This window comes from Schistocerca serialis, chromosome 4 (genome assembly GCF_023864345.2).
Source record: "Schistocerca serialis cubense isolate TAMUIC-IGC-003099 chromosome 4, iqSchSeri2.2, whole genome shotgun sequence".
In the NCBI taxonomy this organism is placed as follows: Eukaryota; Metazoa; Arthropoda; class Insecta; order Orthoptera; family Acrididae; genus Schistocerca; species Schistocerca serialis.
The window spans coordinates 79,775,216-79,791,582 of NC_064641.1; the positions used below are offsets into that span (position 1 = coordinate 79,775,216).

Sequence of the window (16,367 nt, forward strand, 5' to 3'; positions counted from 1 at the left end):
CTCCTCTTAACTTGATATCAGATAGGGGCAGAAAAAAATTATAATTGCTAGATAACAGAAAGAGAAATGTACAACTTGAACAAAAAAATAGTCAAAAGAGTAGAACATGTTCCAGTAAATGATTTTAATTGGTAATTAAGAAGGCAAGTTATGAGGGTCTGCTGGTCAAGGGAAAGTAATTGATTAGGCTCATTACCTCCAATCCTTCCTGTCTTTTGCCAGATTAATCAATCTTTTATTTCCTGAGGCTGCATCTGCTGTCACCTTGTTAGTAGGCATTTTTTCTGCTTTTGGGGCCCCTTTTGTAGATAGGTAATCTTATATTTAATATTTTATGATCTCAATTTAGATGTGATCAAATTGACAGATGAAAACTCAGGAATTTAGAAACAGTAATCTGATAATAATTGTTGTTTTAGGACTTCAAGCATACCATCCAGGTCCCAATTTGCAGAAAAGGAAAGGTCCTGATCTCAAACCGTTCTCAGAGCCATGTGGACCAGATTGTTACATGCTCCTAGTAAGTAATTAAAAGAAGGAATTTAGTTTATTGTATGTGGAGGTTAACTCTTATTTCAGTGATTTTCAAGGTAGTAATATGTGTTTCTGTTTGGCATTCTCATTATGGCTTTACAGTTGTGTGCACTTTATCTCATTGATGTGTATCTGAAAAGATATCTGTTGAACTGTTAAGGTAATATGCTCTTGCTACATCAAATTTGTACAGCCTCAAGCTTTCAACGACTTTCTCCATCATTTACACCAGGAGATTTCTGTTAAGCCATTACTACATGATTTAGTTGGCCGAATTATGTCATGGAGATATCACAAGGCCAAGGAACTTCCACATGTTACCAGAGATGATGTTGATATCTTATGATGAAAGATCATTGTTAACAATATTGATATCGTTGGACGGTGGATGACTCAATTTATTTTTCTGTTGCCTTTCAGCATTGAGTACCCATTTCCATGGACTGCTGAGAGTATAGCCACTGTCCTGGTTAAAATTGTTGTTATATATTCTGATTCCAATGCTTTCTTTGATGACAAAATCCCACTAGGTAGATCCATTGGGATAGTATTTCCATATCCATCGAATATAATTGTATGTTTATTTATGAAACTGCATTCAACAATAGCAGATTTGTCAAAGATGGAGTATTCGATATGGTACTCTATGCAGTGTTCTGAAATCATTCACATTGACTGACTAATGTAACTGATACTACACTCATAAGGAATTTTATAAATTCCAGGTACAGTCAGATCAGGGCTGTCTTTTAGTGGACACAGCATCTCTCTAATTTTCTTGGGTGGTTGAAAAGTATTTAATACCATATCTATCCAAGACTCCCTATTTTATTTCTTGTAGCTCTGAAGAAAGGAAGGAGTGCTGTAAGCTTATCTTCCGGTAATATGAGCATCTGTGTTTTTGTTTCATAGAGATGGCTACATTTAATATCTTGTTCCCAGATATCTGAGAAACATATTCCAGAAGAGTGGCTATATTGAATGAGATAGTACATTGGCCATCTCTAAGAAACAAAAACACACATACTCAGGCGTCAGAAGATGATTAGCCTGTAGCACCGCTGCCAAATAAAATAGGCATTCTTGAGCAGCACCCAGTAAAGAAAAACAGTCAGCTTGGTGTTCTTTGAATTTATAAAATTCCTTGTGAATATAGTAGCAGTTACATTGGTCAGTCAGTACGAACAATTTTAGAATGTTGCTTAGAGTGCCATATTGAATATCGCATTTTCGACAAATTTCCTATTGCTGAACACAGTATCATTAATAAAAATACAATTATATTTGATGACTTTGGAAATACTATCCCAGTGCATCTACCTAGTGGGATGCTGTGATCAAAGAGCCCATTGGAATCAGCGTGTGTAACAGCAACTGTAACGAGGACAGCAGCTATACCCTCAGTAGTTAATGAAAATCGCTGCTTGGTGTCGAAAGGCAACAGAGAAATAAACTGAGTCATCCATCAATCAATGATATCAATTCCGCTACCATTTTCCCACACTCCAGGAAAGCTTCATGGAGCAACAGTTGCACCTCCACTATGCTCACAGGTGCTCTACCCAGCCTCCAGTGCTGTGAAAAGATGACATTTATCTTTTCTGGACTTCCTGATGAATCAGAAGAGTGATGTGTAACTTGGAAATAGCATAGCAAGTAGAAGATAAAATGTGCTGACTCTCCTAGTTGACCAGTTCCGCCACAAGATATCAACTGCTCCACTTGTGACCCATGGAAGTACATTTTACTATGGCAGTGACAACACATGAACTCATAATTTCAAGAAATTTATGCCACTAATTGAAAAGTATGTGGATATAATTAACTTACTTCAGTAGACATCAGTTGCCTGCTAGTTTAGACAGTTTCTGGACAACCTTTGAAGTTTTTGAAGACTTCAGCTCCTCCCAAATGTGTTTAATGCCCATGTAAAACTGGCATATCGTATAAAGAAGAACCAGCATACGAACGATGTCCATCACATGATCTTCAGAGCATCCAACGTTTGATATTTCAACATTAATGTGATACATACTATTTTAACATTCGTAAAAAAAATTCGCCCCATAAACTGGCCTCAAGAAGTTTCACTGTAATGATATTTTCCACCTGGATAAGAATATTGGAGTGCATGAGAAATGTCTTTCCTGTAGAGGAGCCATAATCTCTAATAGACGTCGGTAAAGAGAATGGCATGTCAAACAAATTCCCATTTAGAAGGCATAAACACTTGAGGCATTTTGTGAATCTTCTTGCTTGATGCACCACGTAACGTGCCAGATAATAAACTAAACATTCTTCTGCTGAGGAGCTTTCAAGGGTCTCCAGCATATGTTGTGGATTGGGTTGAGCCTCTGTGAAGTTATACAAAACACAACATTTACCACCACCACCACAAAGAAAATTCACATTTACTTTCACAGTTTCCACCGGAAGATAATGAAAGTTTAACAGGAATTATGTAAACACACTGAAAACATGTGCAAAGTGAGGAAGTCTATTTCTGATGGATAATCATTGCAACTCGGAGACCTTATGATACTGAAATGACGTTCAAAATGATCATGATTAAATTTTGCTGTCAGGACGTAGCTGAAACCTCTTTTCCACAAGTAAACAGATATTCCTAATGTACTTTCAATTGTTACTCTTGGAGACTGAAGCGTTCTTTTGGAAGCAAAGCTGTTACTTCTGCCGACAAGAATGCTTTTCAAATCATTAAATTTTTGTGAACCTCCAAGTTTTTGTATTCCTTCGGGAATGAAGAGTTAAGAGCATATACTAAGTTGTTGATACCTCTAGTGAATGATTTTGTTGATTCACTACCTTCAAATCCTGCCATTTCAGTCTCCCTGAAGAATTTTATTCCATTGGCTACTGAGTTACTGAATAACTGCAGAGCTAATCTTACATTCATCAGTTGAAATGACGACAGATCCAAGTGGGTGGAAGTTAACTTGTGGCAAACTTTTAATCTGGGGAATTATCTTGTTCATAAACTCTTCAATAAAAATTGTAGTTAGTGATCTCATTGTTGGAAAGTACCTCCAATTTATCACAAATATTATACCTTATGCATTTTATTACATGAATAGTGTCTGAAAATACCAAAATTCTTCTGGTTTCATTAACTGGATTTGATACAGAGCAAGTAACTTTATTTTCTCTGCCACTAATTCCTAGTCATTGCCAGACCTTTTTATTCGGTTAACTGCCATTGGAAGTGAATGTAGTAATTTTTGTTCCGGTTTGCTCTTGCTGGATAATTACTTGAATCAATATCTGTGAGACGATGTCACCGGGAGCTACATTGCAACTAGCATACAAAATAACACGTTGGATCCAGTTACGCAGTAGAGGAACAAACATAAACACCAGAGCGTAATTTGTAAGTTTATTCTTACGGTTTTCTGGAGTGTATTCCCCCTAAATTGATAAAACCATCAACATTGAACGAAGTGCTATTGAAATGCAGTTCTTCTTGGAGCTTAACTTCATCAAAACTCGAACACACCTAAGTGTTTGTTTTTAACACCATTCTTCTCAAAAATAATTCTTAATTGCTTCCACAGCAGGCATATTGATTCCGTATGAGCATCTGAGACCCTTTACTAAATTTTGTAGATGTGTTTTGGAAGGAAGTGGCAACAGTCCATGCTTCAAACAATATCTGTATCCTTTGGATGACGTAATTTTTAAAAGCACACTGTCGAGAAGAAACTCTATCATATCACATTCCCTTATTGTTTCTCAATTTCCATTCCTTATTATAGTGTCTGCTATATTTTTCAGTTTCTTACTGAGTTTAGAAATGATCTAGGAGATTTGACTGAGCCCTCATACTCTTTTTGTCTGAGAGCAACTTTTGCAGAAGTTTATTTTGGCATTCGCTGTTCTTAATTTAGTAAGTAATCACACAACTTCCAGTTTCTTACACTTTACTGTTCTTCTTAATGAAATTATTGCTGCATATGGTACAGTTTCATTCCACAAATTTTCCTTGACAGATGAAGCGCTGAGAGAGATTGTAACTTCTTGCTCAATATTTTCTTTGCCATGACTTCTCTCTTGCGAGTGTTTTACTGTCGATTTTCTGTTGTGTAATACTTTTGATGCATATTTTGGTAAACTGGGAAATAAATGAGAAACCACTCCTGGTTTTAGAGACCACCTTTGTCTTGGAATTTTAACTTGTTTACCATTGATGACAAAAAAGTCTGCTTTTGTGATAAGTTCTTCACAGAAATGTGAATCACACACACAACAACTGTGAATCAGCGCTCTTGTCTTTCTGAGGTATTGCTCTCATCCATTTGGAAAACCATACTTCATTTTTTGGAGGTCTGAAAAAATGTTTTCTTTTATTTTCTCTGTAGCTAGATCCACACGCTGTAACAAAACATGCAGACATTTTTTGTTCTTCTTCTTTTTTTTAATACTGGTAACCATAACTCTTAACACCGCGTTATCACAGTAGCCTACAACTCTCCAACATTCACTCACAACCCTCAACAAACTCACAAAATAAGTGCAGACACTACAGTATCAACGCACACTTTCCGATATGGCAAAATCGTATCAACTTGAGTCACAAGCGGTAGTGCTGGTTGTAGTTCGTGGGCATGCCGACTGTACTATGCTACCTGTCTTAAGACACAGCGAGTCAGCACATTTCTTTTCTACTTGCTATGGCCACAGTATCAATAAAAAGTCCACCTTTGATGTCTTGTATCTACATGTGCCCATTCGTCAACATTGGGCACGGAAAAATGATGTACTACGTATACTTGTTCACAGAACACTCTTTCTTTTTGACCAGGAAAGTCCCCAGCATGAGTTGTAATATATGAGAACTTTGTTGAAGAGAAACGTATATTATCATCAGAAAGATATGCTTTCTGACCCAGGCTGTGAAGGCAAACAAATCTCGCACCACAGCCTTCCTATTGCACATTTCTCATACATCAAGAAGAATCAGTTACATTCAAAAGAAAAAGAATATTAAATGTATATTCAGCTCTACCCTCCTCCCCCTGCCCCGTACAAAACAAAGTGACCCTGGACACACATATGACTGCCTCCTATTGGGACTTTGTTATTATCTGCCTTTCTCACAACCTCATGGGCAAGGACATTGTGAACTTCATCAGTAAAATATGGGACCTAGCATTGAAACTGTTGTGTATTTCATATCAGCACACTAGTGACTGCTGAGCAAGGAGATTAGTTGGGGCATCTGAAGACACATGGTAACAGAGAGGCCAACTGGAGTGGAGACAGTGCACACCAAATGACCTGACTATGGCATCTAAGTTTGACATCAAAATATTGTGCCACTTTAACCCTCGTATGTTATCTGAGAAGGCTCCCTTCGAGATACAGCCAAGAAAGACTTCAGTCTCACATCTGTTTGATTATTGCTGTGTTGTTGTTCCCATTTGGGTCACAGTGCCAGAACAGTATACCTATCTGTCTGTGCACTCTGGAGAATGATAGAAGGCCATATCCTAAGCTTGAATGTTGAGTTTCTTGTTAATGTGTGCATCCATTCATTGCTTGTGTTCCATTCAGGGTGCACCAATGTCGTAAATATATGTTAACTTTTATAATTTGCCAGTGGTTCTTATAGGAATTTCATAATTAAAGTTTATGATGTTAGAGAGAGGATATTTTGCGGGGTAATGTATTGCCAGGCAAATTCTCATGGCTGCCTTTGTCTGGCAGTTGATAAGGGAGTACCAGTTGCAAGTGCACATTACAAAATAAGAATTACATTGTTTTGTACTTGTGCATATGGGTGACTGAAATGGTCATATCTACACTCGTGCTCATAAATTAAGGATAATGCTGATACATGGAGAACAATACTCTGGTGGGCAGTTTGTTGGCTTAAAGCACCTTGTGGTATGACCATGCAGTGCATTTGACCTGCAGTCGCCGCACAGTGGTGCTGGCAGCAGTCCACATACGTTGAGGTGTGTTGGTGCATGTCAGAGTATGGTGCAGCGAGTAAGTGTGCAGATGTTTTCAGACGTGCTAAGGGTGACTGTGTTGAAAATGGCTCGAAGAACATATATGGATACATTATGAGGGGTAGAATACTAGGGCGACTGGAGGCTGGTCAAACACCAGCAGGTCATAGCACGGGCCCTCCTTGTGCCACAAAGTGTGAGCTCAAGATTATGGCAATGATTCCAGCAGACAGGAAACGTGTCCAGGTGCTACAGTATGGGACGTCCACAGTGTACAACACCACAAGAAACCGATATCTCACCGTCAATGCCTGCAGACTGCCATGGAGTACTGCAGGACCTTACAGTTGTCTCCAGGCACACAGTCTACAGACGACTGAACAGACATGGTTTATTCGCCCGGAGACCTGCAAGGTACAGTCCACTGACCCCTGATCACAGGAGAGCCCGTAAAGCATGGTGTCAAGAACACAGTACATTGTCATTGGAACAGTGGTCCCAGGTTAAGTTCATGGACGAGTCCAGGTATAGCCTGAACAGTGATTCTTGCCAGGTTTTCATCTGGTGTGAACCAGGAACCAGATACTAACCCCTTAATGTCCTTGAAAGGGACCTGTATGGAGGTCGTGGTTTGATAGTGTGGGGTGGGATTATGTTTGGTGCACATACACTTGTGCTTGTCTTTGACAGAGAAACTGTAACAGGTTGGGTGTATGGAGACATCATTTTGCACCAGTATGTCCGCCTTTTCAGGGGTGCATTGGGTCCCACCTTCCTCGTGATGGATGATAATGCACGGCCCCACCAAACTGCCATCATGGAGGAGTATCTTGAAACAGAAGATATCAGGCGAATGGAGTGGCCTGCCTGTTCTCCAGACCTAAACCCCATCAAGCATGTCTGGGATGCTCTTGGTCGATATATCGCTGCACATCTTCAAACCCCTACGACACCTCAGGAGCTCCGACAGGCACTGGTGCAAGAATGGCAGGCTATACCCCAGCAGCTGCTTGACCACCTGATCCAGAGTATGCCAACCTGTTGTGCGGCCTGTGTACGTGTGCATGGTGATCATATCCCATATTGATGTCATGGTTCATGTGCAGGAAACAGTGGTGTTTTGTATCACGTCTTTCGGGATGGTTTTCTCAACTTATTACCAATAGCGTGCACTTACAGATCTGTGTCGTGTGTGTTCCCTATGTGCCTATGCTATTAGTGCCAGTTTTGTGTAGTGCCATGTTGTGTGGCAGCAGATTCTGTAGTTATCCTTAATTTATGAGCATGAGTGTAGTTACACATATTTTATAATTTGGGATTGAATTTCCATTTAATCTCTATTTCTCTAATTCAGGAGGGCATGCGAGAGAAATTGGCAGCTATAGCAGAACGGAGCAAGGAAGAGAGTGACGTTGCTGCTGATGCACAAAATCCTAGTCAGCGTCCTCGTAAAGTACGCAAACAGGCGTCTGTTGATTCTGGAAATGAAGCAAGCTCTGAAGACAGCAATGACAGTAACAAATATGATAAAGGTATGTACAGCCATTCATATTTCACTGCTGAGTAAAGGCCTCATATAGACATAATTTATCCATGATGAATTCAAAACACTTGTTGTTTTTGAAATGTCAATAAAGAAGTAAACTACAACCAGCCACACTACTTTTGAATGAACAATTTATTTCTAATTAAGTTGTTTTGGGCCTGGACTCTTTGTTAGATGGCAACAACGAATTTTAATGAAAATTTCACACATTTATATTAAGGAAAATTTTTCATTGCATGTGATATATGGGGCTATCAGCACTATTGTGGCCTAACCCACAGCACACTGGTTTGTGGGAACGGCCACTCAAAGATATTGACATTTGCAGAATTGATGTGTAAGGTAGTGATTGCGGCATATAGCAGTGAGTGTGGTATACATAATGTGGTATGGTGTCCAGTAATTGACTATACGTGGAGTTAATCGTAATAGTGTTTTTAGACCGTTTTTTGTGTGGATTAGGCCACTATTGTTTCGGTGCAATTGGCCGTAATACACGAACCATGTGGGATAGGCCGTTATTTCTTTACACACTGTAGTCAAACATTGGACAAGATACACATGAGGCATTAATGTTCATCATCCGTGTCGTCATTTACAGGGATAGTGTCTCCACACGGCTGTGCAGATGTCTTCAAGTTTTGGTAATAACCATAGTACACCGGGGTACGAATTGCAGCAAGGTCATTAAATCAGTCTTTTTTCAACATGTTAATAGTGTGTCCATTGGGATATAATACGTCCAGAGTCTCAATTACTTTTGACCCTCATTTAGCTAAACTGAAATAAGCAAATGGGACATCTGACTCATTGGAGTACTTATAAAACATGATATGGGAAGAGGATGCTTTATACTGAAACCACTGAATATGAATCCATTTCATCTTGGTATTTTGTGTCTACACTACATGATTATGTATGTTTCTTTCTAAACGTACTATGGACATGAAATCATTCCTTGTCATTAGTATAGCGGTGAAGGGTTGTTGTTTTCATGCAGTGATTATGACATTCATCCAGTCAGAGGGTGTGTATATGTTCGGGTGAAATTTCCTGTTCTTCACGATGATACCGAAGTCCTGATCATGTGGTAGGTATGAATGTCCACTGATTAGGAATTTATGATGGATTACTTTTGGTGGAAGTCTTCATGCAGAACCATGAATTGACACAGTAAGGCCATTTTTATATTCCTATTTTGCCTGCCACATCGATCCGAGTACGTAATCAGTTGCTTTGTTTGGATGGTATGTTCAGTGTAATGCATGAGACATGATCCAATTTCTTGTGGTCCTCGGGATGCTTTGCCCTCACTCCATACATACATACATACACAGTAGATTTCATGGTACATAGGTCGTGCTTTCCAAGGCAATATGTCCACAGTTGCCACTTGTAGTAACAGATACCTGTCGTAAGTACCGGTGTCAGTAAAGCCCTCATCAAATCAAAGACAATAACAGTCATATCCTTGTCCTGATGCCTCCCTTCTGCTGCATCGCGATGCATTCTCATCTGCACGCTCTCGGCCATTCATTGATGTAACTCTCTTTCACATTCCCATTTGCCCTTCTCTTCCACAGTGTCAGCAACAGCATGTTTGACATGTTTGATGTTATAGAGGTCACATTTACAGCAGGAATCACTTACAGGGGGATGATAGGACAGATTAAATCGTGTATTAAATATCTGACCAAACACGTAGTATGAGTTTGGATCATCATGCTCGGCTTTATATAAATGGTATAGCTTCCCCATGCTCAGGTCTGGTGACTAATACTTCTGATCCACTGTTTCATTCATCTGTGCATAATGGCTACGATATGCTGGAAACAGTTTCATGAAGTTCTCTACCGCTACCGCCTTTGTAATTTGTGTTTTGTTTTTAGCAGGGCATGCACCTTGCTTAGGGTCAGGTGCTGCACTTTGAGTGAAAGAACCCTTGTAATCCTATCATCTGATATCTGCAAAATGTTCTTAAAGAACCTTTGACATACCTTCACATCCACTCCCACTTCATTCTGGAAATGTTATAGGAATATTGTTCCTCGTCACGACTCAGTAGTATCAGAGGAATATGCACTTGCCATAGGGACTACCTTCGCCATAGCAAAATTGTACACCAACTGCAAGTCGAAACTACCTAATGCATAGAACGAGTCAAATGTTGTTGCTGGTGTTCAGGTGAAAGATGTCGACCACATTCCTTCTGACACACGCTTGCTCCAAGGGTGGGACATTTCTATGCCACTAAATTTCCCTTCACGTTAATGTATTCTTCCCCTGTTGATTGGTTTTTTCTTTTCAAATGTTCATGCCCACGGGTGTGCATTCTGGACCCATTTTCTTCCTCGTTGCAGTGCAATTACAGTACCAGTACTACGATCCCCCTCCGATACATCCATGTTTGATGTAGTGGGTGTGATATCCTTCGATGTACCGGGTAGATTGGGCTGTCCTAACATGACACGTGACTCGTCCACTGTACCACTTGCAGGCTGGCTGAATCGGCCAGGTGCACATTCCATGTCTGAGGCATTGGTTGTAATATCCAATCCAAATATGTCTGAAATGGAAATGTTCCTTGTCTCCACCAGTGTCCATATCAAATCATATGAGTTCAACAAGGGAACATAACACCATCCTTACCTCACAATGCGGCTTTGACATCATCACCATGGCTACTGCACATGTCGTTCTGCAGTACACACACACTAATGACAGTTCAGCGATGTGTCGACTGGAGGCCTCCTGCCACAAGTCGACCACATGACCCACAGCCCGTGCGCCCCCAAGGTCAGATCTTACTGAAGCTTGCAGACTCTCCAAGCCCTGCCCTCCTTGAAGAAGAAGAAGAAGAAGAAGAAGAAGAAGAAGAAGAAGCCTTGGTACAAGGCCCCTCTGGTGCCTCCAGAAGTGCCGACTGCTCCTCACAACCTGAGTCTGACCTCTTTTTTATGGACGTCACCGTGTCCTTGTTGGTTACAGATGGTGACCTCGTGATAGGACCAGTTCATGCCCCCTTATGCCTGTTTGCCTCCTATTTGGATTCCGGTTCTGCACTTATTCAGTGGAGTTGTAATGGATAGTACCATCGCCTTCCATGTTGCAACCCCTTATTTTCTTTTACTCTCCAGATTGTATCATTCTCCAGGAACCTAATTTAACTAATGCTCACTCACTGATCCTTCTTGGGTTCTGCACTTTGCCCTTTGAGGGCTTCTGGTGGCATTTGCCCATTGTTCCGTGCAGATGTTGTTAGCACGTGGATCCCTCTTCATACCACATTGAAAACAGTTGCTGTCTGGTTCCACCTCGTCTCTGTGGTCACAGTTTGCAATCCCCCTCCTAACAGGCCAAGGCCACCTGCGCCCACTGCCCTAACTGCCCTCCTTTAGCAACTCCCCCTTCTTTCCTCCTCCTTAGGGATTTTAATGATCATCAGTCCTTGGGGGGGGGGGGGGGGGGGGGGGAGAGAGTACTTTTTCAGAAAGACCAGATTGCCCCACTGGTCTTTCTGCCATGCTGATTGGCCTTATGCTCCTCTCAGGTCGTGTTTACCCTCTCTTTATCAGGCTGTATTGATGGAATCGTCCATGACATGTCTGCTACAGTTATTTGTGCTGCAGCGACTGACGTCTCCCACTCCACAAGCCCCTTTTGCTGCTGGCTGGTCCCTTGGTGGAACACAGTCATTGCCATCACCATCTGTGATCACCGTCAAGCCTTGCGATGCATTACGCGGCACCCATCCTGCACCGATCTTATTACCTTTAAACGCCTTCACGCCAAAACCCATTACTTAATCAAACAGAGCAAGTGGGTGTGTTGGGAATACTTTATCTCCTCCCTAAATTCTTCTGTCCCTTCTTCACAGGTGTTGTCTACAAGTGGCACCCTTCAAGGTTGCCAACAGCCGTCTTCCATCCTGGACCTTGCCCTCCCACGTTGTCTTTGTATGGATCCATTGATTCTTGCGGAACACCTTGCAACACATTTTGTGATGGCATCAACGTCAGTGCCGTGTCATCTGAACAAGACACAGCCAGGGCAAAAGCACCATAGGCGCAAAGAAGTGAACTGGTGCCAGTGCCATAGAGACTCGCCACCTGCGCGGGTTCCACTAGTGCCACAGGCAGTGCTGAGGATGAAGATATCGACTTTGCCTCAGTCAGTTGCCGGCTGAGTACAATCTGCCAATGACCGTACATCGGACAAAAGCCTACTTGGAAGATAAAAGAGCAGCTCTCACCCATGTAGTTATAGATCATCATCCTGGGCTGACTTATACAGGGAATGTCGTTTAGTGAATTCGTAGAAGTGAACAAATAGTTGTTGTAAATTTTTGCAGTGTTGCAGACTTAGTCATTTAACAAGACACAAAGAGAAGTAACCCTTTTTGTGTGACTTTGATACTAATTTGTTACAAGTGTTGTTGAACCTTCATTCTCCTATCCTGTTATCTGCCCCTGGGGCTTAGCTGTGTAATAGTGACAGGGGGAGATTGTCTTAGTTGTGTACTGCACCAGAAGCCGTTTCACGAACTCTGCCTCCACGGCAGTAGCAACAAGGCCTGTACAAAACTGGTGATGAGGGTATACAACTGGTAGCCTCCTATCTGGCTGCCTCCCTCATCCGGAAACAGTGGATTGAAGATTCTCACTTACGTTTTCCACTGAAGAGCCAAAGAAACTGGTACACCTGCCTAATACCGTGTAGGGCCCCCACGAGCACACAGTAGTGCTGCAGCATGACGTCATGGACTTGACTAATGTCTGAAGTAGTACTGGAAGGAATCAACACCATGAATCTTGCAGTGCTGTCCATAAATCCGTAAGAGTACAAGGTGGTGGAGATCTCTTCTGAACAGCACGTTTCAAAGCATTCCAGATATGCTCCATAATGTTCATGTGTGGGAATTTGGTTGCCAGCGGAAGTGTTTAAACTCAGAAGAGTGTTCCTGGAATAGCTCTGTAGCAATTCTGGACTAGTTGGGTGTTGCATTGTCCTGCTGGAATTGACCAAGTCTGTCGAAATGCACAATGGGCATGAATGGATGCAGGTGATTAGACAGGATGCTTATGTACATGTCACCTGTCAGTTGTATGTACATCCATCAGGGGTCCCATATCACTCCAACTGAACACGCCCCACATCATTACAGAGCCTCCACCAGCTTGAACAGTCCGCTGCTGACATGCAGGGTCCACGGATTCACGAGGCTGTCTCCAAACCCGTACACTTCCATCTGCTCGATACAATTCGAAATGAGACTTGTCCGACCAGGCAACATGTTTCCAGTCATCAACAATCCAATGTTGGTGTTGATGGGCCCAGGTGAGGCATAAAGCTTTGTGTCATGCAGTCATCAAGGATGCGCCTTCGGCTCTGAAAGCCCATATCGATGATGTTTCGTGGAATGGTTTGCATGCTGATAGTTGTTAATGGCCCAGCATTGAAATCTGCAGCAATTTGCAGAAGGGTTGCACTTCTGTCATGTTGAACGGTTCTCTTCAGCCGTCGTTGATCCTGTTCTTGCAGGATCTTTTTCCAGCTGCAGCGATGTTTGAGATTTGCAGTTTTACTGGGTTCCTGATATTCACTGTGCACTTGTGAATGGTCGTACTGAAAAATCCTCACTTTGTCACTACCTCGGAGATGCTGTGTCCCATCACTTATGTGCTGACTATAACACCACTTTCAAACTCACTTAAATCTTGATAACCTGTCATTGTAGCAGCAGTAACCGTTGTAACAACTGTCCCAGACACTAGTTGTCTTATATAGACATTGCCAACCACAGTACCGTATTCTGCATGTATACATATCTCTGCATTTGAATATGCGTGCTTGTGCCAGTGTTTTTGGCAATTCAGTGTATCTGTTGTCAGACAGAATCTTACTGTTCACCTTTTACTGAATGGAAACTACCTCTGGCCCTCTCCTCTTCCCACAATTCAGCCCCTGGCCCTGATTTCATCCATAACCAATTGCTTCAAAATGTCAGCCTCCCACACCAAGACTGCGTCTTCTGGGTGTGTAACTGTGTCTGGCTCCCAGGTGTTTCACCTCTTAGTGGAGGGACAGTATTATGGTTCCTGTGCTTAACCCCAGTAAGGATCTGTCATCACTCAATAGTTACCGGCCATCTCTGTCTGTCATCCCCTGAAAGTTGTTTGAACAGATGGTGGCTCGTCGGCTCTTTTGGATCCTCGAATAGCAGGAACTTTTGTCTTCTCTCCAGTGCAGCTTTCAGTGAAGGACAGTCTCCAATCAATCATCTACTTTTGTTACAGGCCGCTGTTCGGCAGTCCTTTTTCTCAGCACCGCCATAAGTTTTCTTCGATGTTTGTAAGGCATATGACATGGCTTGGCACCATCACGTATTAGTTATACTCCATGAGTGGGATCTTTAGGGCCCTCTACCGATTTTTATTTGCCAGTTCCTGTCCAACTGGTGTTCCGAGTTTGCATTGGCACCGTTCTCATCTCCAGACCCAGGATACAGGGTTCCGTATTGAATGTCCTGCTTTTCTTCATCGCTATTAATGGACTCGTGGCCTGTGTCAGATCATTGGTACCCCCTGGTATGTATGTGGATGTTTTCTGTATCTGGGCTATTTCCCACTCAGTGGCCTCTACAGAGCGATTTCCACCTTCCCTCGTTGTCCTGTTCCCAACTTTCTCTCCCAAACACTCCCCCAACTCATTTAGTTCCTCGGATTCGGATGGATCTCTTCTGGGATCTTAAAGCCTACATTGCTCCGATAGTGTTTTGTTGTTTGTTCGAGCCGCTCTTACAAGAGTTTTGGGATGCTATTATTTTTGAGACCAGAGGCTCTAAATCCACTGATCATGTGGGATATGCCTTCACATCTTCTGTTGGCTGAAGACACCATCTCTTCCATGCCACACATGGGGTGTTACCGCAGAACTAACTGCCATTTGCCGGGCATTCTGCTTTATTAAACGGTCCTCTCTCTCTGATTCAGTGAGTGGCCTGTCACCTGATGTTTTACCCACCACCACTTGGTCTCTGCCATCCATGGCCTTCTCACCAATCTTGACCTGCTGCTTGTTCAATTGATTTCCCAGCCACGTGTGTATCCTCCAGGTAACAAGCCTGCTGATCGTCTGGCTAGGGAGGCAGCCACCTGACACCATTCTCCATGACTGCTCTGGGGCATATTTGCGACATCACATCAAGTTCCTTTTTATTCAGTTGGGGGCCTACTCGTTGGGGCACTCACGCCACATGACGTTCTTACCTCTGCCTTTCCCAGCAGGAATCTACCCACCTCTGTTGTCTTCATATCAGGTTGATCGTAGTTTGACCTGTGGTTTTTTACTCCGTAATGACCCCCTCCCCCCTTTTGTAGTTGTTGTGATCTATATTTTACTGGACTGCTCCTACCTTGTGGCACTTCGCATTAAATATGGCCTCTCACTTTCCTTGTCCTGGGTGTTAGCAGACAACCCTCACATGGTCCTCAAGTTTCTTCGTGAAAGTGGTTTGTCCTCTCAAATCTAAGTACCTAATTTCCTTCTGAAATTAAAGTCCATCAGTTAGTATTGGCATAGGCGTACATTTGGGAGGCCTTCGACCTTGCCTCTACACTGGCAGGCGTCTCTGGAGCATTTCCTGCCCTCTTCCCTCTCCCTGCTAGTCCCTCTCCTGGTCTTTACTTTTCCTGCCATCCCGACTTTCCTTCTGCCTCTTTGTTTGCCCATTTTCCTTTCCCATCGACTGAACTGTGTTGTTGTTGTTGTTGTTGTTGTTGTTGTTCCCTTCATTTCTGCCACTTTATATCTTGTGTCTGATGACCTCACTCTTTGGTCCACTTCAGCTACTCACAATCAGCAAATCGGCCATTCTCTGTTTTTCCCTTCAGCAGGTACAGTTGTGCGCTTCACTGTTTGTTCCTGTTATGGAAGAACTTTGATATTTTTTGGTTGTACCGTGTTCCATATTCCCTTCAGTTTTCTAGCAAATCCTTGGACATAGTTTCCACTTCTACCTAATCATTTGGAATGGCAATGGCAGTGGCATTTTCTTCCCATACACAACCTGGAACGATGGCAGTTCTATACTAGTGTGTACTTACGAGTGGCATGCATTCACTAAAGAGGATAAATGTGTGCATCAGTCTGAATTGCCAGGTGTAGAAGTATGGAACCAGAATTTGGTTGCAATAATTACACGTTTTTGTTTGAAACTGATAAACAATATTTTATTCAAAATAATCTCTATTGCTATTTATACATTTCTCCCACTTCTCCGGCAGGCTATGAATGGCACACCAAGAAAACATTTC

At 42.3% G+C, this 16,367-nt stretch overlaps 1 protein-coding gene across 2 annotated transcripts in view; it reads left to right on the top strand.

Annotated features, from left to right (window-relative positions):
* LOC126473629 (histone-lysine N-methyltransferase E(z)) overlaps positions 1-16,367 on the top strand; it is a 92,378-nt gene that overhangs the window by 44,652 nt on the left and 31,359 nt on the right. For both annotated transcript variants that reach the window (XM_050100806.1, XM_050100807.1), the window contains exons 7-8: positions 420-520; positions 7,861-8,038. In XM_050100806.1, coding sequence (XP_049956763.1) covers positions 420-520; positions 7,861-8,038 — 279 coding nt within the window. The remainder of the gene's footprint in view (positions 1-419; positions 521-7,860; positions 8,039-16,367) is intronic.